The sequence below is a fragment of the Arachis stenosperma genome, chromosome 3 (assembly GCF_014773155.1).
Source record: "Arachis stenosperma cultivar V10309 chromosome 3, arast.V10309.gnm1.PFL2, whole genome shotgun sequence".
NCBI classification, from domain to species: Eukaryota; Viridiplantae; Streptophyta; class Magnoliopsida; order Fabales; family Fabaceae; genus Arachis; species Arachis stenosperma.
In genome coordinates, this window is record NC_080379.1 from 153,804,714 (window position 1) to 153,827,688 (window position 22,975).

Consider the following 22,975-nt stretch of genomic DNA (forward strand, 5'->3'; position numbering starts at 1 on the left):
CATCTCTATCAATCAGCAACGTTGTGATCATCTTGCTAATCAAATTTGGAAGGTAACTGTTACGAGAGTTATTTGAATGGGTCCGAACATGAGATTCAGATTCTTTCTATAGGGGACTAAGTTAGCAATAGTTTTAGACAAATTTTGACGGTGTTAGAGTATTTATATTTGCAGGTGGAAGATCGATAAAAAAAAAAAGTTGTTAAGTGGTAGCATTAGTATTGTGATGTAGATTGGACCAAATAATTAAAAAAGGAGGAAAGCAGATAAAGATATTTGACGAAAACATATACAAAGCAACGACTTTAATTTGCAATTATTTTACATGAATAATCTAATGTCTCATCACGATCATGAATCGTTAACTACCATCCGCTGTAACAAGCACAACTCGAAAATTGTGACAAGCTCAATTCAGTGTGTGACATCTACACCTATGCACTTCTATAGTGTTAAACAAATAATGAAAAGAATTTCCCTCCAAAGGGCCTCAATTTACTATTGTAGTATACAAAATGGTGATGATTGTAGGCACCATATAAAAATGAGGACAAAATTAAGAAGACCTCACTTCTGAGACCGTCCCATTTTGACTCTAATCTTCTCTTCCATCACGGAAATTTCTGTCTCCAGATCATACATTCTGTTAAGAGCACGCATGTTCTCAAGTACTTCATTCAGACAGCGATTATCATTCCCATCACACCTCAGGTGTTGCATGGGACCATGAAGTAACTTGTTCACAATACCCATACTAAGTGCATAAATTGCTTCTTTCTGCTCCTTTGATATGTCATTACCCATCTTGGACAAACACTTATCCAGCTCAGAGGCTCTAATCCTTTCAACATAAGCTCTAAACTTCTTAATAGTAGGGACAGTTTCCAGCGAATCTATCCACGCTTCAAATTTATTCAATTCCTCCAAGATAATAGCCTGGGCTTCTCTTGCTTTTTGGAGTCTGTCCTCCTTGTTAGCTACTACAACTTCCTGCAGATCATCCACATTGTACAGAAGTGCATTATCCAGATCCGACACACTCGGTTCTACATTCCTGGGAACACATATATCAATGAAAAGTCGCCTTCTTTCTCCTTGGCTAATTGGAGGAAGCATATGGACATTCTCTTTTGTGAACAATGGGGATTTAGATGCAGTGCTGGTGAAGATAACATCAGCTGCAGCAGCACATTCAAGCATTTCTGAAAGAGGCCTGTAAACAACTTCAACATCTTTCAACTCATTACGAATAGCGTTGACCTTCTCTTCAGTTCTGTTAACAACAACCATTTTCTTGCACCCTTTTGCTACCAAATGTTTAATTACGAGTTTACCCATCTTTCCTGCCCCAATTACTAATACTCCAGCATCGACATAGGAAGACTCTGAAAGCTTCATCAGTCCCAGCTCCACGGCTGCAGAACTGACAGAAACTGATCCCGACGAAATGTTAGTCTCGCTTCTAACCCGTTTTCCAACAGAGATTGCCTGCTTGAACAACCCACTAATTTTCCTATCAAAGCCGGCAACTCCTTGTCCAGCCTTCACAACTTGTTTTACCTGAGCAAGAATCTGACCTTCCCCAAGAACAAGAGAGTCAAGCCCAGCAGCTACTTCAAACAGGTGCTGTGTGGCATCCTTGTTGTATAGCAAGATTTGGTGTTTACAAAGCTCATGTACCGGAACCCCACTTGTCTGCCAAGGAAACAATATCAACGGTTTTAGTAACATATGACATGTTTGTCAAACAACAACAACAACAATGATATGACGGAAGAGTACCTTTGACATCCATTCAGTTACTTCTTTAACACCACGGTGCTGTGAGAGGGCCACAACATATATCTCCATTCGGTTACACGTGCTAAGAACAGCAGCCTCTTCAATATGGTTCAAAGCACAGAGCTCAGAGATGACCTGAGGCCATTGCGCTTCTGGGATTGCAAGCTTCTCTCTTATCTCAACTGGAGCAGTGTGAATGTTGAGTCCAATGGCAATAATGCTGCTCTTTTCCTTAGTATATCCTAAAGGGGGTAAACCAAACAAACCAAAAAGTCAACACCAAAATCCACATCCTATCCTATATCCTATTATGTATCGTCAGTTTCCTGGGCTTGAAAAGATTGAAACTTTTATGCGGAATTCGAAAGACTTACTGTTAGCTGCGGAAGACTTGAGCAGCTCGAGAGGGGAAGGAGTGGAAGAGATCGGTTTTGGAGGGGTCTCATTTCCCTGCGAAACGGCGTCGCATCTAGGGTTGATAGATGGTGTTGATCTTGCGGAAAGTCGAGCGCCGGCGATGGAGGAGGGTTTGGAAAAGAGGGGGAGTTGGGAAGGAGAGCGCGGGAATGAGGCGGAGGTGCGAAGGGACGGAAGAGCGGCGGTGGCGGCAGAGGAGGAGGAAGCTGCCGCCATGGAATAGGGATGGGTGGTTGAAATTAGAAATGGAATTGAAGAGGGATGGGTCGGATTGGGTGCATGTGAGGTGCAGGTTGCAATTACATTAATAATGAAGAAAAGAAGGGAATTAGGGAGGGGGATGAATGGGGGGAATTGAAGATATTGTCTTGGTCTGACGAATCAACAAAAGCAGCAATGGAAGGGGGAGTCCACACGCCCCCACCGACCCATTCCTCAACCACCAACATTGACGATCTCAGCCACTTTACTTTATAGCTTCTTTACCCCCTTATAAAACGTTTGAAATTTCTGATTTCTCTCTTTTAACCACCGCGGCACAGTAGATAATCGCTTTTTATTTAGAAAAAATAAATGCTAGTTATATATCAAAATCAGTCATTAATACATCTATATATAAATAGATGAGTACTGTTAATCTTTTTCACTTACATAAAGCATAAAATTACGTTTTTGTTTATATCTCATATTCTTCCTCTTTCTCTCCCTTCTCCTTCTTTTTTTTGTTTGTATTTTTTCTACTTTTTCTTTGCATATTTTATTGTCTTTTTTTTTCTCTGCATATTGTTTATATTTCTCCTACTTTTTCTCTTTTTTTTTTCTATTAATTTTATAACATTATATATATTTTCTTTTTTTGTTTAATTTTTCTCCCAAAAAAAATGATAAGAATATAAAAAAAAAAAGCATCAAAAAATAAAGAGGAAAAAGAGAAAAAATTTTGAATTATGCAGAACTTAACAGCACACATACACCCAAAAATTCTTAAATAATACACTCAAATATGTTCGTGTTACGCCCAAATGTCTTCGTGTTATACCCAAATTTGCTACAAATATAGAAAAATATTTTTCTAATACTGCATTTTTTTCTTTTTTTTTTCTTATTTCTTTCTTTCTTTTAGTTGAATGAATGTAAGTTCATCATCTTCCAAATAATTTTACAGCATTATGTATTTCTTTTTCTTCTTTGTTTGATTTTTTTGTTTTAATTTTTGTTAAAAGAGTAAAACAAGAAAAAACTTGAGAAGATAAAACAATAAAAAAAAGATGAATAAGAAAAGAAAAAGATGATGATGATGATGATGATGATGATGTTGATGATGAAAAAGAAATAGAAGCAATAGAAGATGAGGATGAGGGAGAAGAAGAGTTTTGAATTATGTATAACTTATCAGCACACATACACCGAAAATTCTTAAACAATACATTCAAATATCTTCGTGTTACAGAAAAATATTTTCTTTAATGCAGAACTTTTACATTACATTCAATTCAAACCATCAACGATAAAACATTATTCACCTATAGAATCATAAACTACTAACGAAAAAAATCAACTAAAATCGAATCACACCTCAGCTACTTGATTAGATTCAAAACAATAATTAATTTCGTTTTGGTTCAATTAAAAATCATCTGATTAGTGATCAACGACTGAAATTAAAAAACAATAAAATTTTCCATAAAAAAATTAATGCTAATAAATTTTTTTATCATAGATTTCAAATATAAATTATAACTTCTAATTTCGGTGAGGACAAAATTTTATCTTTCTTAATCACATTTTGTGATTTTTTTGTCCTCTTTTTAAATTGTAAGCAACGATTTATTTTAATAATTATTTTATCTATATTAATACATTGGCTCATTTTTTTTGTTATAGAATAAATATTGGTGTTGTTTAATGGAATGGACATATAGACAATTTTTTTCCTGTTATGGTGTCAGGCTTAACAAGTAAGCTACGTTTTACTTTTGGCTCATTTTTTTTCAGGAAACAAAAGAAACGCAGCCTGCGTTTTGTTTTTTTTGCATGGTTTTCAAATTTTTTTTATTTTGTTTTAGGCTGAACGCAGCCTGCATTTAGTGATGGATAGAATTTTAATTTTTTTTGAAACCACAAAACGCAACTTGCGTTTTATTTTTTTTGTCAGATTTTTTTGGAAGATGCAAATGCAGGTTGCGTTTTATGAACTGTTAGATTTTTTTTTTTGGAAAACTGAAAACACAGGTTGCGTTTTCTTTAAAAAATATATTTTAATCAAGAGTTCCGCCTATAATAATAATAATAATAATAATAATAATAATAATAATAATAATAATAATAATAATAATAATAATAATAATAATAATAATAATCAATTTATTAGTTAAAATATATAAATAAAGAACATAAAAATAAATATATTTATTTATCATAAACTTAAAAAAAATTACTTACTCATTGAGGATGATTCAAATATTCAATAATGTATTCTTCAGGTAAAGTAAAATTACGAACCATTTTTCTTTCTTCACTAAATGAATCTCCAAACCTTCACTGATTTTTCCTCCTCACAAACTTACTCCCTTTCACCCTTAACCCCAACCCTTTTACTCTCAAAACTCTCACTCACAGTAAGTAAAATGAAAGGGAAACAGTGAAACTCTCATGACCTGCGTTTTGCTTTTAAAGGCTGGCTCCACCACTCTCCTTTACACGTGTCACACATGCAGGTGGGGAGGCTGCCAAACGCAGGTTGCGTTTCGCCTGTGCACCCTGCCAAACGCATATTGTGTTTTAGAGCTTCAAAGGGATGCTCAAACGTGCAGGATATGTTGGCATGCAGGGGGCAGGGACACGTTTTGAAGCTTTGTTCTCCTCCCATGCCAAACGCAAGCTGCTTTTGCAGTGCTTGCAGCTTTTTTAATTTCAGCTCAGTCAAAACGTAACTTGTGTTTTGCAGGTTACAGACTTTAGCAGTTCCACGCTTGTGGATTACACACTGATGTAAGAAGAATTAAGCTAATTCGGAATTAAATAAATTTTCGTTGTAAGTATAGTCCAAACCGGCAATGGATCCTCTCAATCAAATTTAATTCAAAAAGATAGTCACAATCAAAACACAATAAGCCGGGAGTTTTAAATCCCGGGTCGTCATCCCTAGAAGTTGCAATTAAGTGTCATGTTATTGGCCATGAGGAGGAATGGGGATTAGGAATGCAAGAGAGGCAAGAAATGTAAATAACAAGAAAGAAAACAAGCATGCAAGGAATTAAAAGTCAAAGCAATAAAAGTAAAAGCAAGAAAAATTCAAATGCAAGAAACCTCTTGGCAAGAAATTGAGAGCTAAGGTTGCCTATCCTAGCGATTGACCACAAACACATGATGATTATGAAGAGTTAATCCTACTTAGTTAATCTTACATCGAAGATAAGTCAAATAGGCATAGTTAATTCCAATCCTCAAGTCCTAGTCAACTCTATTAATGGGAGACTTAGAGTTAGAGGAAACCAAATTAACTAACTATTCTAATGTATCAAACAAGAATGGATATCAATGACTTAAGGGTCACCAAAGTCATCAATTCCAAGCCAAGAATGAGGAAAAACTAAGTAAAAACTAAGCCAAGTATTTTATCAAACACTTGGTGTGCATGAAAATAAAATAACATCAAATTGCATTAAAAATAAAATCTAACTACCAAAGATAAGAAAATGATAACAACAACTAAAAGAAGCATTAAAGGAACATAAAACATAAATTGCATTAAATGTAAATTAAAATAACAAAGTGTCACAAACATAAAAGAATAAAAGAAATGAAAATAACAAATAGAAGGAAAGAACAAAGATGTAATAACAATAAATGACAAGGAAAAGTAAATGAAAACAAGAATTAAAAGTAGAAATTACAAGAAATTAAACTAAGAAATCCTAATTCTAGAGAGAGGGGGGAGCTTCTCTCTCTAGAAACTAAGAAAAGTATAGAAAGGCTGAACCTAATTGCCCCCCTCCCTTGTTTTCCACTTGAGTTGGGGTTGAAATAGCTTCAGAAATGAGTTGGACTGGGTTTTGGAGGCCCATAATTCGCCCCCAGCAATTTGCAATTAATGAGCTCACGTGATACGGGTCACGCGTATGCGTCGCCGGACGAAATTCACACCCACGCGTATGCGTCGCTGAGCTCGCGCTTGTGCGGGCGCACGCACGGATGCTGGAATGTCCAAACTTCATTTCTTCATGGTTTCTTCCCTTTTGCATGCTCTTTTCCTCACTTCTTCAACCCATACTTGCCTTGAAAACCTGAAATCACTTAGCAAATATATCAAGGTACCAAATGGGATTAAAGTGAATAAAATTTAGCAATTAAAAGGCCTAAAAAGCATGTTTTTACTTTCAAGCACAAATTAGGAAGAAATCATGAAACTATGCTATTTTAATGGATAAGTGCAAGAAAAGTTGATGAAATCCACCCAAATAGAGCTAATAAATACCATGAAATGTGGATTCATCACTTCCGCACACTTAAATAATAGCATATCCTGATACTAAACTCAAGAAAGAAACAAGGGGTATCACATTTATTCAAAACAAATAAACTACCTACATGCAATCTATCTACATGAATACAACTACTTAGTCAAAATAAATCAATTTCCAAGAATACATACATGAACATAAGGGTTAAAGAAATCTAAATCAAGTCAAATCCATAACTGATTAGAGTTATTGAAAAGCATTTACAAACTTGCAAGAAAGGAGATAATCAAAGGCGGAAACATGTAATTGAGCAATTAAACCCTCACCGGATGTGTATCTGCTCTAATCACTCAAGTGTATAGGGTCAATTCACTCATTTTTCCTTTAATTAAGCTTTTTAAGATTTGTTTTTCATCTAATAATCAACACTTATTTAATGTATGCATACAAATATCATGAGAGCTTTCCATGGGTTGTAATGGGACTAAGGTTAAGGTAAGATTGTATTTGGTCAAGTGAATTTGAAATTTGAATCTTTGACTAATTTATGCTCTCACTTAATCTACATAACAACCTATACAATTCAAAGCAATCCTAACTACCCATTCCTCACTTTTCTTACACACTCATGCATTTTCTTTGTAATCACAACTCATATGCATTGTTATTAATACTTTACTTTGGGGCTTTTTGTCCCCATTTTATTATTTTCTTTTTTTTAACTAAAATATATACACAAGAATGTCAATGCATATGGTTTAAGTATTTGATGCATGGGTATGTACTCAATTCCCAAGATTTTCAATAAAAGTACAAAAATCCACTTTTACCTCAACCAAAGTTCATTCCCAAACTTCTCCACACTTAGATGATATACACTCTTACTAGCATAAGTTAATCAAAGATTCAAATAAAGGACATTTATTATTTTTCACTTTAAGGCTAGTAATATGCTAACTTTAAGAACAAAAGGAGATTGAAATAGGCTCAAAGTTGGTTAACAAAGGGAGATAAATGAGTAGGCTATTTGGGATACGTGAGCTTAATGAAAAGATGGCCTCAATCATATAAATGCATAAATACATCAAACAATAGACATAAAAAATCAAATAAATCAAAGATTGCAATCATAAAGAGAGAATAACACACACAAGAATGAAAATAGTGGTTATATGATGTAACCACACAATAAGGCTCAAAACTCACATGCTTATGTGTTCTTAGCTCAAAACATGTTTCATAATATATTTCAAGCAAGTTTTAATCAAACAAATACCAACTCAAATCAATTTGGATGCCAATGCCCTATCAAGAATGTTTTTTTTAATTTTCATTAAATTAACTAAGCTTATTTAACATGTATGCAAAGAAATGCAATAACTAAGAAAAGATGCAATTAAAGCTCTAAAATATATACAAACTAAAAATAAAATGTGCAAGTGTTTAGGATTAGAGTATGTCACCCAAGGTTGCCGATCAGAGACGACCTCCCCACACTTAAGGGTTTGCATGGTCATCCGTGCACTCAAAGACGAGCAAGGGGGTGTGGTGACTTTGGATTGCCACCTTCAGTTGGTGGGTCAATCAACTGCTGCGTGCTCTTTCTCCCGCTTCCCTTGTTTCTTATGGTAACTCATCCATGAAAAATAGGAAATAAGATAGTAAGACGAGTAAATGCAAAAGCAAGGAAGCGAATATTGTTGGAATGAGGTGATATTCACTAAAATGAGTGGGTGAATAAGTTTGTGACATGAAGGAAATAAGAGTGTGCATTCTAAGTTGTGCAGTTTAGAACACACACACTATTATAGAAGACTATGTCACAATTAGACAAAATAAGCATGCACTTCACTCATTTTAGTGTGCTTGAGATACTTAAAAAGAAACTTGTATGCCAAGATAAACAAACAAGTAATGAAAAAGCACATGACCATTCAAGCAAGAATCAAGGAATTGTGAATTGGATAATGAAGCAACACCTAATTGACATAAAGTGAAAAACATGGCAAGCATAGTCCACAAAGCTTGAAAAGCTCAAAAAGTGTCATTAGGTAAGCTCATGATCCAATTTCACAACTCTCAATGTTAATGCATCAAATAGGTGACTTAAATAAAAATCAATCCGAAACAAGCATCACCTAACAAAAAAATGCATCAACTAAAAATAAATTGCCTAACTATAGATAATGAGATCAAATTATATGGTGGCCAAAACATGCAATTTAGAAATCCAAAAGCATTCTCAAAGGCAATGTTATGAGTACTTGATATGCACAAAATAAAACATGAAGAACTCAATACCAAGCAACAACTACAACCTCAATAAAGATATCCAACAATATATAGCAATAACAATATCAAGAATTAAGCAGCAATATCTCAACACAACAATAAATCAACTCAATCATCCAACACTTAGCACCAAAATAGAAAATAAACTAACTAACTAAACAAATAACTAACTAACTAATAAAGGTGAGTGTCGTGGGTGGTGAAGTATGGTGGTGAGTGGTGGTAGGAGGAGGGAAAGAAGAGAGGAGAAGAGAAAAGAAGAGAAGAAGTAGAGAGAAGAGAAGAAAAGAAGTAGAGTGGTGAGAAAATAGGGGCGTGCGTACGCGTCGATGGAAAAAATTAAAAGAGTTGTGCGCTCGCATTATGTGTGCAAACGCCGCGAACAAAGGCCTTGTTTTGATATGTGCCCACGCACAGAAAGGCCAATTTTTTTTTGAAAAAAATGAAACGTCAAAATTTCCAGCCATCTCGACGTGTGTGCGTACAAGGTGTGCGAAAAGAGGGGGATGCGGACGCACAAGGTGTGCGAACGCCTCCATCAGAAGGGATATAAGCTGGTGTGCACACGCACAGGATGCAAAAATTGGGTTTGTGTGCATATGCACAGGTGTGTGCGCATACACATGTTCTTGTTTTTTTTTTTCAAAAATTTTTCTTTCAAAACCTAAGGCACCAAGCCTTAGCTCAACCAAAATTCAACCCTAAGCATTCAAAAACTCAAACATTCATGATCTATATACAAATTAACCTATGCAAACTCAAAATATAACTAATCCTAAGCTAACCAAGATAAACAAACATGCAATAAACCAAAATTATAGACAAGAAAAGGGTAAGAACAATGTTACCATGGTGGGGTGTCTCCCACCTAGCACTTTGGTTTAATGTCCTTAAGTTTGACTTATGGAGAGCTCTAATCTTGTGCTCATATTTATCTTGGAGCTCCCAACAAGAAAAACATATTCACAATATCAATATATTCACAATAGCAAACAAAAAGCAAGATATTCACATATTAACATATTCACAATAGCTAAAAATAAGCAAGCAACATATATACAATCAACCAAAAATAAGCTATTCACAATATTTACACATGCACAATAGCCAACAACATACACCATTGCAATTCCCCGGCAACGGCGCCAAAAACTTGATGTAAGAAGAATTATGCCAATTCGAAATTAAATAGATTTCCGTTGTAAGTATAGTCCGAACCGGCAATGGATCCTCTCAATCAAATTTAATTCAAAAGGATAGTCACAATCAAAACACAATAAACCGGGAGTTTTAAATCCCTCGTCATCTTCCCTAGGAGTTGCAATTAAGTGTCATGTTATTGGCCACGAGGAGGAATGGGGATTGGGAATGCAAGATAGGCAAGAAATGTAAATAACAAGAAATGAAACAAGCATGCAAGGAATTAAAAGTCAAAGCAATAAAAGTAAAAGCAAGAAAAATTCAAATGCAAGAAGCCTCTTGGCAAGTAATTGAGAGTTAAGGTTGCCTATCCTAGCCATTGACCACAAACACTGATGATTATGAAGAGTTAATCCTACTTAGTCAACCTTACATCGAAGATAAGTCAAATAGGCATAGTTAATTCCAATCCTCAGGTCCTAGTCAACTCTATTAATGGGAGACTTAGAGTTAGAAGAAACCAAATTAACTAACTACTCTAATGTATCAAACAAGAACGGACATCAATGACTCAAGAGTCACCAAAGTCATCAATTCCAAGCCAAGAGTGAGGAAAAACTAAATAAAAACTAAGCCAAGCATTTTATCAAATACTTGGTGTGCATAAAAATAAAATAACATCAAATTGCATTAAAAATAAAATCTAACTACCAAAGACAAGAAAATGATAACAACAACTAAAAGAAGCATTAAAGGAACATAAAACATAAATTGCATTAAATGTAAATTAAAATAACAAAGTGTCATAAACATAAAAGAACAAAAGAAATGAAAATGAAAAATAAAAGGAAAGAACAAAGATGCAATAACAATAAATGATAAGGAAAAGTAAATGAAAACAAGAATTAAAAGTATAATTACAAGAAATTAAACTAAAAAGCCCTAATTTTAGAGAGAGGGGGGAGCTTCTCTCACTAGAAACTAAGAGAAAAGCATAAAAAAGCTAAACCTAATCCCCCCCTCTTGTTTTTGACTTGAGTTAGGGTTGAAATAACTTCAGAAATGAGTTGGACTGAGTTTTGAAGGCCCAGAATTCGCTCCAGCGATTTGTAATTATTGAGCTCATGTGATATGGGTCACGCGTACGCGTCGCCGGACGAAATTCACACCCACGCGTACGCGTCGCTGAGCTTGCTCTCGTGCGCGCGTACGCGTCGCTTGTGCGCACGCACGGATGTTGGAATGTCCAAACTCCATTTCTTCATGGTTTCTTCCCTTTTGCATGCTCTATTCCTTACTTCTTCAACCCATACTTGCCTTGGAAATCGCTTAGTAAATACATCAAGGCACCAAATGGGATTAAAGTGAATAAAATTTAACAATTAAAAGGCCTAAAAAGCATGTTTTTACTTTCAAGCACAAATTAGGAAGAAATCATGAAACTATGCTATTTTAATGGATAAGTGTAAGAAAAGTTGGTGAAATTCACCCAAATAGAGCAAATAAATACCATGAAATGTGGATTCATCACACGCCATGACACAATATAGTTGCACACCACTATTGCTTGCTAGAGAAAGAGGAGGACAGAGATGAGAGGATTCTCACGCGAGAAAGATAATAGGGTTTTGATTTTATTGTATGTTTGGGTTCGCCTTAGGAAATTTGAACGAAAGTGATTTTATAAAATTGGTTTTGGATAGAAATGAATTTGAATCATCATGATTTATGTCTAACAATTCTATATTGAAATTGATTTTGATACAATAAGTATTATTTGGATAATATTAGTTAAGATGTAAAAATTAAATCGGTATTTAAAAGATTCTGATGCTAATAAAATGGTACATGACTTTTGTTATTGACAAAATAGTTCCTGAATTATTTTAAATAATATGGAAACCAATTTTACTAGAATGCACAAAATGAAAATGGATCCCAAAATTCATTTTCTTCTAATCTATGTAAACCGCAACAGGGGTCCCGCGGTTTACGAATACACGTAATCCGCTATAGGGGTGTCGCTGATTACGTTCAAATAAAAATGAGCATAAACCGCGACAGGGGTGTCGCGGTTTACGTGTTGGCGTAGAATGTGCATAAACCGCAAGAGGGGTGTAGCGGTTTATGCATTAGTAAACAATTTATATAAACATAATACAAACTGTGTGGTTAACAAAAAAACATACGCTACGTACACCTAATTCAATGGAAATAAAATAAGTACAAACACATATAATACAAAAGTACATGGTAAATCCGACATACATAAGTATCATCAATGAAACCATAAAATAGTAAGCTACGGCTCCTGCCTGTCCTCATCGTCATCGTCAGAGTCATGTCTAAATGCACCCAGGAGATGCGACCCTGTACCACATCGGTCAGCCCGTCTCACTCTGGCGGGCCTCTGGCATTACTGTGCTGGAGGATCGACCGGCATGCCCACGCCATATGCAGATGCAGGCGTCCCTCCCATGTCCAACCAACTGTCATACAGACTGCCAGCAGGCTCATTCAGGTCTACATGTAGCTGGGGCTGGAATCCATGAGGGTCAGACATATGCGGCTGGTACCGCTGCATATAATCCATATCTGGGCGGTACCCCTGCGCAACGTCCATCTGGGGCTGGGTCTCAGGCACCTAATTCTGTGCGGTCTGCTGCTGAAAATGCAGAGGATCGTCATCCCGAATGAGATCTGAAAAGTCAGAATAGAACTGTGAACTCCCAACCCCGTGGTCCATATCCATCGCGAAAGTCAGACCCGCCAGGTCATCATACATCTGGCCATGGATGTCATGGTATATCTGGGAGTTCAAAATATGTGTAAGAGAAATCTCCTGGGTCTTCACCCCTGCATGCTCGGCGGGTATATCAGCAGGACCAGCAGATGTGCCCCCTGCTGAACCACCTTGAGCTGAGGACGGCCACGCCGGACACGGTGATTGGCATGTCCGACTCCATCACCACCAGATCTGTCATCTTGAATCATGTCATCCAGCCATCGCCACTCCCGGTCTGTAGCCCTGGTACCTGATGATTGGATTTTTGACGGTTTAGAATTTCACTAATGAATTCTCGTTGTAAAGTATAGTTTCTAAACCAAGCAATAATCCTTTCATACAAAAGATTGTTTATCACAAGTAACAAACCCCTAAATTTATAAATCGAAGTATTCAAACCTCGGGTCGTTCTTCCTAGGAATTACAATAAAGTGTCTTGTTATTGGTTATGAGTTATTTTTGGGGTTTTGAGATTTTAGACAAGAAATATAATTGGCAAAGAAAATAAACTAACAACTAACAAAGCTCTTGGCAAGATATGAGAACTAGAAGTCCTATCCTAGTTATCCTCCTCAATTGTGATAACAAATTGTCCATTACTTCCACTTAGTTAACCTCTAACCATGGAGGAAAGTCAAGTAGATGAATCAATTTGATTCCTCAAGTCCTAATCAACTCCTAAAGGAAAGACTAGCTTTAGAGGCATTCAAATCAATAAGCAACTTCTAATTATCAATCAACAAAGGAATTAGATAACTCAAGAGTCACTAATTACTCTACCTAGGCCAAGGGGAACAAAATCTATACTAAAGCCAAAAGAGGTATTTTATCAAACACATAAGAGGCAATAAAGGTAAACATTATTAATTGCAAGAATTAAAGGAATCTACAACTACAAAAGTAAGGGATCAACAATAAAAAGCCAAAGAAACACATTTATTATGAATTACCTTGAATTGAATTGAAAGAAAAATGGAAGGAACAATATTAGATCTACAACAAAACACAAGAACAACATAAAGGAGATTACAACAAAAGAATAGAAGAAGAATCAATGTAACTACAAGGAAGTGAGAAGATAAAAGTAGAAGAAGATGAATTAAAATCTAGATCTAAAAACTAAACCTAATCCTAATCCTAATCCTAGAGAGAAGTGAGAGCTTCTCTCTCTAAAACTAACTCTAAACTAATCCTAATGAGTGTGAATGATTGGAATCTCCCTTTGCTTTTCAATCCTTGGCTTTAAATAGCATCTTTGGCGCCAAAGTTGGTTGGGATTGGGCCCCACAACTCCTTAGAATTTGTTGGTTGCGAATTCATTAAAAAATTATATATCAGCACCGACGTGTACGGGCATAGTACGCGTACGCGTCCATGGGCCATTTCGCAGGGTGCGCGTAAGCGCCAGGTGCACGCGCGCGTCCATGGGCGAGTTTGATGCATGAAAACTTGTCTCTCAACAAATTTCCCTTCGGCAACTATACCGAATTGTTGTCAAGTAAAAACTCACAATAGAGTGAGGTCGAATCCCACAAGGATTGATTGGTCAAGCAATTTTAATTGGAAGATTATGCTAGTTGAGCTAAACAGGATGTAGTTGAGAATTGCAGAAAATTAAATGGCAGGAAAATAAATAATAGAAAATAAAGTGCAGAATCTTAAATGGGGATTTGGGGCAATGAGCATGAAAATAAATGACAGAAAGTAAAGAGAATGGGTAAGATCAGAAATGGGAAAATCATTGGGTTCAGGAGATGTTGCATTCTTCGAATCAAGTTCATTCTCATCTCTTCCTCAATCAATGCATTCATTGATCTCCTTGGCAATCTTAAGTGATTGGATCCCAATTCCTTGGTAATCCAATCTCTCTAAGCTTGAACAATTTCCCAATTCCTTGATTTAATTGCTCATGGGAAGAGATGAAGTGTGGTCACTGATTATACCACATGTATTTCCAAATCAAAGTGTTGGGAGGATTACATGTCACTATATCTGCCCAAACCCCAATTTGGTCCAACATGAGAAAGCATTTCTAGCATGATCTTCTCATCCCTTTTCCAAGGCTCAGAGGAGATCCAATTATGGAGAAATTCTTTCCCAAGATAACAATCCAATTAGATAAAGATCAAAAGCTTTCTAGTAAGATCAAGAGAAAAGAAAGAAGAAGAAGAATGAAAACTATAATTTATCCATCAAATTACAACAGAGCTCCCTAACCCAATGAAAGGGGTTTAGTTGTTCATAGCTCTAGAAATAAAAAATGGCAGAAAAGAAGAATCCATGCTAAAAGTGCAGAAAAGTAAATATACAGAGGTAGTTCTCCAAAGTGTCAAGCTTCTCTATAGTTCAAAACTACTCCTATATATACTACTCCTCTTGATCTTCTAGTGAGTTCTTCAAGTCTTGGATGTGGACTCTAGATCTTGAGTTGAAGCAGTTCTAATCTTTAGTGGGCCCAGCTTGCAGAGAAGTATGAATTAGGCATGGGCGTTAATGAGATTAATGTTAAGTGACATTGTGGGTTCGAGAACGTTAGTGGCAATCACTTTTTCCACTAACGTTCCACCCTCAAATACCTCACGTTAACTCCAACGTTAGTGGCAGTAACGTGACCACTAACGTTGCCTTCTAAATCTTTGCTAACGTTATTGGGACTCACTTTTCCCAATAACGTTGGCTTATACCCCTTTCTCAAGCCTTATTGGGACTCACCTTTCCCAATAACGTTGCTATGTGCCTTTTGTCCCTACGTTAGAGTTCACGTTAGTGTAACTAACGTGGCTCTTAACGTGGGTATGCTTCACCTTCGAGAGCGTTAGTGACACTTACCTTTGTCACTAACGCTCCAAATGCCCCTACTCTCCACGTTAGAGCTCACGTTAACTAAGTTAACGTGACTCTTAACGTAGTAGAGAATGCCATCTTTCAATGTTAGTGACAAAAGTGAGTGTCACTAACGTTGGCTCATCAATCCTCAATTCCATGTTAACTCTCACGTTAGTGGTCTTAACGTGACCACTAACGTAGGCAATGCTAGTTGATCCAACGTTAGTGACAAAGGTGAGTGTCACTAACGTTGGCATTGTTCTTCTCTTTCACGTTAGAGTTCACGTTAACTAAGTTAACGTGACTCTTAACGTGGCTCATTGCCAAGTTTTGGAACGTTAGTGGTGTTCACTTTTACCACTAACGTTGGAGCATAACGTTATTGGTGTTCACGTTTTCCCCTAACGTTGGAGTTCTCTTTTGTCTCCACGTTAACTTAGTTAACATGGCAAGTAACGTGAGCTATTGATGGCTTCGCAGGCGTTATTAGTGATCACTTTTCTCATTAACATTGCAAGCTATTTACCATTCCACGTTAGTGTTCACGTTAACTAGATTAACGTGAGTACTAACGTGGTTCTTCCTTGCTTCCTTTGCCCTGAAATCAAGCAAATAAAGTGCATCAAAGCTCTAACCAAAGTCATGAGATTATGCATCATCAATTTATCATGCAATTCTAGCAAAATCCTCATGAAATCATATGAAATTCACAATAGTTGCTTGAATCAAGGTGTAAGTGTATTTTCATCCAAAACTTTCCTTATTCACTAAGAAAATGCATGAAACTACCCTAAAACAGTAAAAAAAAGGTCAGTGAAACTGGCCTAGATGCCCTGGCATCAGAGTTCAACTTCTTTGACTTTTCATGATTTCTCCACTTTGCATGCTTCCCTCTTCACTCCTTTGATCCATTCCTAGCCCTTTTCAACTTGAAATCACTGGCAAACATATCAAGGCATCTTATTGAATCAAAGGTGAATAAAAACCATCAAATTAAAGGTCTAAAAGCATGTTTTCACACTTAGGCACGAATTAAGGGAGAATCACAAAATCATGCTAATTCATTGAATAAATGTGGGTAAAAGGTGTTAAAATCTCCTAAAATCAATACAAAATAAACCCTAAAAATAGGGTTTATCAACCTCCCCACACTTAAACCAAGCATGTGCTCATGCTTAAACTAAGAATGAAGCAAGGGTATGGCATTTATTCAATGAAAACTAACTAAATGCAATTTACCTATATGCACTATCTAAATGAATGCAATTGCTTGGTCAAAATAAATCAATTCCCAAGAAGCATATATGCACAAGGGCCAAGGACTAGCAAGTCTAATCCACAATTGAATTGAGTTATTAAATATTTTTACAAACTTGCATGAAAAGTGATGATTGTAGGTGGAAACATATAATTGAGCAATCAAACCCTCACCGGATGTGTTTGCACTCTATTCGCTCAAGTGTTTAGGGTTAATTCTCTCAATTCTCCCCTAATCATGCTTTCTAAGATTTGTTCTTCTTCTAACAATCGACATATATTTCATGCATGCATACATCTATCATGAGGTCTTTTCTTTTGGTTGTAATGGGGTTAGGGTCATGGTAGGAAGCATATATGGTCAAGTGAGCTTGAAATTCGAATCTTTGATAAGCTTAAACTTCCCACCTAACCTATGACATCCTATACAATTTTAAAGCTAACCTAACTACCCATTTTTTACTTTTTCACATACTCATGTATTTTCTTTTCATTTCACAACACTTATGCATTGATTTTATTGAGCTTCACCTTGCTTTGGGGCATTTTGTCCCCTTTTTATTTATTTTTTTTCTATTTTTTTCTTTTCTTTTCCATATTTTTTTTTCTTTTTCTTTTCTTTTTTCTTTTGTTTTTCTTTTCTCATTTTTTTCTTTCAAATTATATACAAGAACATCAATGCATAAGGTCTATACATTTTATCAATACATGAGCATGTACCCAATTCCCAATAATTTCAATAAAAATACAAAACTACCCTTTTATTCCCCCAATGTTCCAAATTTTCCACACTTGAATGATACACACAAACTCTAGCCTAAGCTAATCAAAGATCCAAATAAGGACATTTATTGTTTTTCGCTTCAAGGGTTGTAATGTGCTAAATTAAGAACAAGTGGGTTAATCGTAGGCTCAAATTGGCTAACAGTGGATGATAAGAGGTAAGGCTATTTGGGTAAGTGAACTAAATGAAATGATGGCCTCAATCATATAAATACATGATTACACAAAGTAATGGACATAAAGAATCAAACAAATCAAATATTACAATCATAGAAAGAGAATAATGCATACAAGAAGGAAAATAAGTGGTTATAAGATGTAACCACACCACTAGGCTCAAATCTCACTTGCTTGTGTTCTTAGCTCAAAAACATGATCCATAAGATATATAGTTCAAGCAAGTTCTAGGAAAAAAGTTTTTCACTCAAATCAATTGGTGCCCTATAGAAAATTTTCTCGAAAAATTTCATTATTTTGACTAAGCTTATTGTGTATATATATGCAAAATTTAAGAAAATGCAAGTAAAAATCCTAAAAACCTAAAATGAAATGCAAAAGTGTTGAGATTAGAAATTTGTCACCCAAAATCGCCGATTGGTCAGACACCTCCCCACACTTAAAAGTTTGCACCGTCCTCAGTGCACTCAAAGATGAGCAAAGGGGTACGGCGACTCTCTGGATTGCTACCTTCAGCTGGTAGGTCAACCGGTGCTACGTGTTCTTAGTCTTGCTTCCGCTATTACTCGTGGTTCATCCATCATGAAAAACAAAAATATAACACCATAAGATGAGAAGAGACAAAAGCAAGGAAGCATAATTGTTGGAATGAGGTAAATCACTAAGAGTGAGTGAGTGAATAAGTTGTGACATGAAGAAATATTAGGTATGTGAATTCTAAATTACGCGGTTTAGAACACCCACTAACATGAAAGGCTAAGTCACAATAGAGGCAAGCTCTTTACTCATTCTAGTGTGCTTGAAATGCTTTAAGTAAACTTGTAAGGTAAAACAAGCATTAAAGAAGCGTGAAAGCATTCAAGTCAAACATATATGGATGCATAGAATCATGAACACAATGTATTAAGGTAAATGCTCAACATCATCCATCAAGAGGTTGCCTAATCACAGAATAAGGCTCAAATCACATGGTGGCCAAATAATGTAATTCAAGAAGAGTTACAAGCTCGAAGGCAATTCTCATCACTTGGCATTCTGAAAAGGTGAGCATGAAAAACGCAAAACCAAGTAGCAAAATATAACCTTAATTATAGAATCCAACAAAGATCATCAAAAAACAAGCATGCTAAAATGGCATGTAGTTAATGGTAAGCAGCAATGTATAGTAAACAAAATTAGTAATCCAACACTTATAATGAAAGGGAAATGAAATGAAAACTAAACTAAGTAACTAACTAACTAAATGGTTATAAGTGGTGTTTGGAAGTGTTGGATGAAGGGCAGAAAGAGGGAAGAAGAAAGGAGAAGGAAAGAAATGGAAGGAGGAGAAGAAAAGAAATGTTTGAAATGAGGGTATCCGCGCGTACGCACGCATGGCGCGCACACGGATGGATGAATAGTGAGGGGGCGCATACGCGCACAGCGTGCGTATGCGTCTCTGCTCCTCTCTCTCTTTTTTTTTTCGAGAGAGACGCGTACGCGCCATGTACACGTATGCGTGAGGTCATTTGTGCCTCAGGCGCAATACATGCGCAACGTTCGCATATCTCTCGGGTTATAGGTTGGGGGTGGAACTTCTGCATCCACGCGTGCGCGCCATGTACGCGTGCGTGTGGATGGTCAAAAATGCTGGAAGTGTGCGTACGCGCCGTGTACACGTATGCGTGGATGGTGCTCCATTTTTCAAAATTTTTCTATGTTTTTGCACCAATCCAAGCATTCCAAACCTCCAAACATCTACCAAAACACCTTAAAACCTTATGTAACACACTAAACTATCAAATATACTCAACTAACTAAACAAAATATGAAATCAACTAAATTCTACACTATTTACAAAAGAAAAAATGAAAAGAGGTTACCATGGTGGGGTGTCTCCCACCTAGCACTTTTGTTTATTGTCCTTAAGTTGGACTTATGGGGAGCTCCTCTCAAGGTGGCTTGTGCTTGAATTCATCTTGGAACTCCCACTAATGCTTGGTTCTCCATTGTGCCCCAAGATTTCTCATGGATTGAGCCAAGTGTTGATAGATTTCTTCACAAGTTTGGGGCTCCCAATGTTGATCCTCTTTTTCTAATCCGGGATCCCACACTTTATTTTCACACCCGTCTTGAAGTTGATCATTATTATTAATCCATCCGGGTGGTAAGCAAGATGAATTCTCGAGGTGATACCAAACTCTCCTTTTAGACCCATTCAAGTGAGCACTAGCCCAACTTTTGCATCTAAGCCTTGAAGTATCAACCAAAATGAGCCTTGATTTGCAACGCCATCCACTAAACATTCTTCTCTTACGCTTTATCCCACAAATCATCCTAAGTTGACCATCCGTTTCAAGCAAACCATACTCAAGTGGGGTAATAAAGCTAATAGAAATGAGTTTTACCCACTCAAGTGAAGGAATAGATGACAACCTAGGCAAAGAAGCTTCCAATGATCTTGACAAAGCATATTCAACTTCCGTTCTTCTTTTTCTAAGGGCTTCCACCTCTTCACAAGATTTTTCAAATTCAATCCTTTGTTCATCAATTTCATCTAACTCTTCTCCATCACTTAAATTATAAATGGGAGGTTGAGAGAAATCTACCTCCACATCGCTTTCTATCTCATTGGGAGAAGGCTCTTCAAGTTCAAAAGATTCACCACCATTAGGATTTGATGCTTGATCTTCATCTCCAAGGGAACTCAACTCTTGCTCCATTCCTTCCAAGTCTTCATATGGGATATGCCTTGGAGGTTGTGCACATTCCTCCTCAACATCAACTTTAATCTTCTTGGAGGGGTTTTCTTCAACTCTAGGTTCCCATGGAGGTTCCGCATCTCCTAAGTCTTCAACCACTTCTTCCTTTTCTTCAATGGTCATAGGTTCCTCCAATTGTTCTAACACAAAGTAGCATTCCTCCTTTTCCACTGGAGTTTCCAATCTCTCCTACATGCTATGCTCCTCTTTAGATTCTCCACGTGTAGCCATGGGAGTTCCTTGAGTGTCCAAAAGTTGGGATGCTAGCTGGTTTACCACCTCATCCAAGGCGGTCATGAATTGTTGCACATCCCTTGTCATCTCCTCTTGTCCTTGAAGAAGAACACCGAGTGTTTTATCCATTAGAGGTTGGGGTGGATGGGAAGGTTCATCATATTGGGGGAAGGGTTCATAATAGGAAGGTGGTTTATCATAATTAGGGTGTGGTGATTCAACATTCTCCACTTTTTCCACTTGTGCACAACATGCTCCATGGTTGCTTGAAATTGATCCAATGCTTCCTTGAGACGATCCCTTGACTCTTGTTCCGCTTGGATATCACGATAGGGATCATATGGCTCTTGGATCGATGGACATGAATATTCTTCCATGTGAGATTGTGGTGGAAGGTAGAATTCATCTTGTGGTTGAAAATTTTCATTTATTGAGGGTGGTTCTTGGAAGTATTGAGGTTGGAATGGTGGCGGTTCTATGTGTGGCTCATATGGCTCAAAAGGTGGTTGGTATGATAGATATGGATCAAAGTCATATGGAGGTATTTAGTGAAAAGAGGCTTGTGAGTATGGTTGAGGGCTATGTTGAGGATATGATTCATAGGCATATGGTGGTGGTTCTTGAAAATCACAAGGAGATTTACCATAGCCATTTGATTGATATGCATCATAGAATGGCTCTTTTTCATAGTCCATTGGTGGAGGTTGTTGCCATGAAGATTGATCATATGCATATGGCTCATCCCACCTTTGATTATCCCATCCTTGATACATCTCTTCATTGCAATCTCCACTTCCTACAACATAGTTGTAATTACACTCATAGCCAAAATGAGAATTCATGATGAAAAGAGAAAACAAAAATCAAAAGATAATGGAAAACAAGAGAAATAAAATTCTACAACTAGCAAATAAAGCAAAAAGCAAGATATTCACACTATTCACATATGTACAATAACCAAGAACATAACACCATTGTAAGTCCCCGGCAACGGCGCCATTTTGATGATTAGATTTTTGACGGTTTAGAATTTCACTAATGAATTCTCGTTGTAAAGTATAGTTTCTAAACCAAGCAATAATCCTTTCATATAAAAGATTGTTTGTCACAAGTAACAAACCCCTAAATTTATAAACCGAAGTATTCAAACCTCGGGTCATTCTCCCTAAGAATTACAATAAAGTGTCTTGTTATTGGTTATGAGTTATTTTTGGGGTTTTGAGATTTTAGACAAGAAATATAAATGGCAAAGAAAATAAACTAACAACTAACAAAGCTCTTGGCAAGATATGAGAACTAGAAGTCTTATCCTAGTTATCCTCCTCAATTGCGATAACAAATTGTCCATTACTCCCACTTAGTTAACCTCTAACCATGGAGGAAAGTCAAGTGGATGAATCAATTTGATTCCTCAAGTCCTAATCAACTCCTAAAGGAAAAACTAGCTTTAAAGGCATTCAAATCAATTAGCAACTTCTAATTATCAATCAACAAAGGAATTAGATAACTCAAGAGTCACTAATTACTCTATATAGGCCAAGGGAAACAAAATCTATACTAAAGCCAAAAGAGGCATTTTATCAAACACATAAGAGGCAATAAAGGTAAACATTATTAATTGCAAGAATTAAAGGAATCTACAACTACAAAAGCAAGAGATCAACAATAGAAAACCAAAGAAACACATTTATTATGAATTACCTTGAATTGAATTCCAAGAAAAATGGAAGGAACAATAGTAGATCTACAACAAAACACAAGAACAACATAAAGGAGATTACAACAAAAGAATGGAAGAAGAATGAATGGAACTACAAGGAAGTGAGAAAATAGAAGTAGAAGAAGATGAATTAAAATCTAGATCTAAGAACTAAACCTAATCCTAATCCTAATCCTAGAGAGAAGTGAGAGCTTCTCTCTCTAAAACTAACTCTAAACTAATCCTAATGAGTGTGAATGATTGGAATCTCCCTTTGTTCTTCAATCCTTGGCTTTAAATAGCATTTTTGGCGCCAAAGTTGGTTGGGATTGGGCCCCACAACTCCTTAGAATTTGTTGGTTTCGAATTCATTAAAAAA

General features: G+C 36.4%; 1 protein-coding gene across 1 annotated transcript; it reads right to left on the reverse strand.

The window, feature by feature from the left end:
* Positions 1-290: 290 nt before the first annotated feature.
* Positions 291-2,664, reverse strand: LOC130967170 (glutamyl-tRNA reductase 2, chloroplastic-like). Its single transcript, XM_057891988.1, has 3 exons — positions 2,157-2,664; positions 1,783-2,024; positions 291-1,695 (listed from the first exon to the last, which is right to left on the reverse strand). The coding sequence occupies exons 1-3, from the start codon at positions 2,413-2,415 to the stop codon at positions 568-570; spliced, it is 1,629 nt and encodes a 542-aa protein (XP_057747971.1). The 5' UTR covers positions 2,416-2,664; the 3' UTR covers positions 291-567.
* Between the last annotated feature and the right edge of the window lie 20,311 nt (positions 2,665-22,975).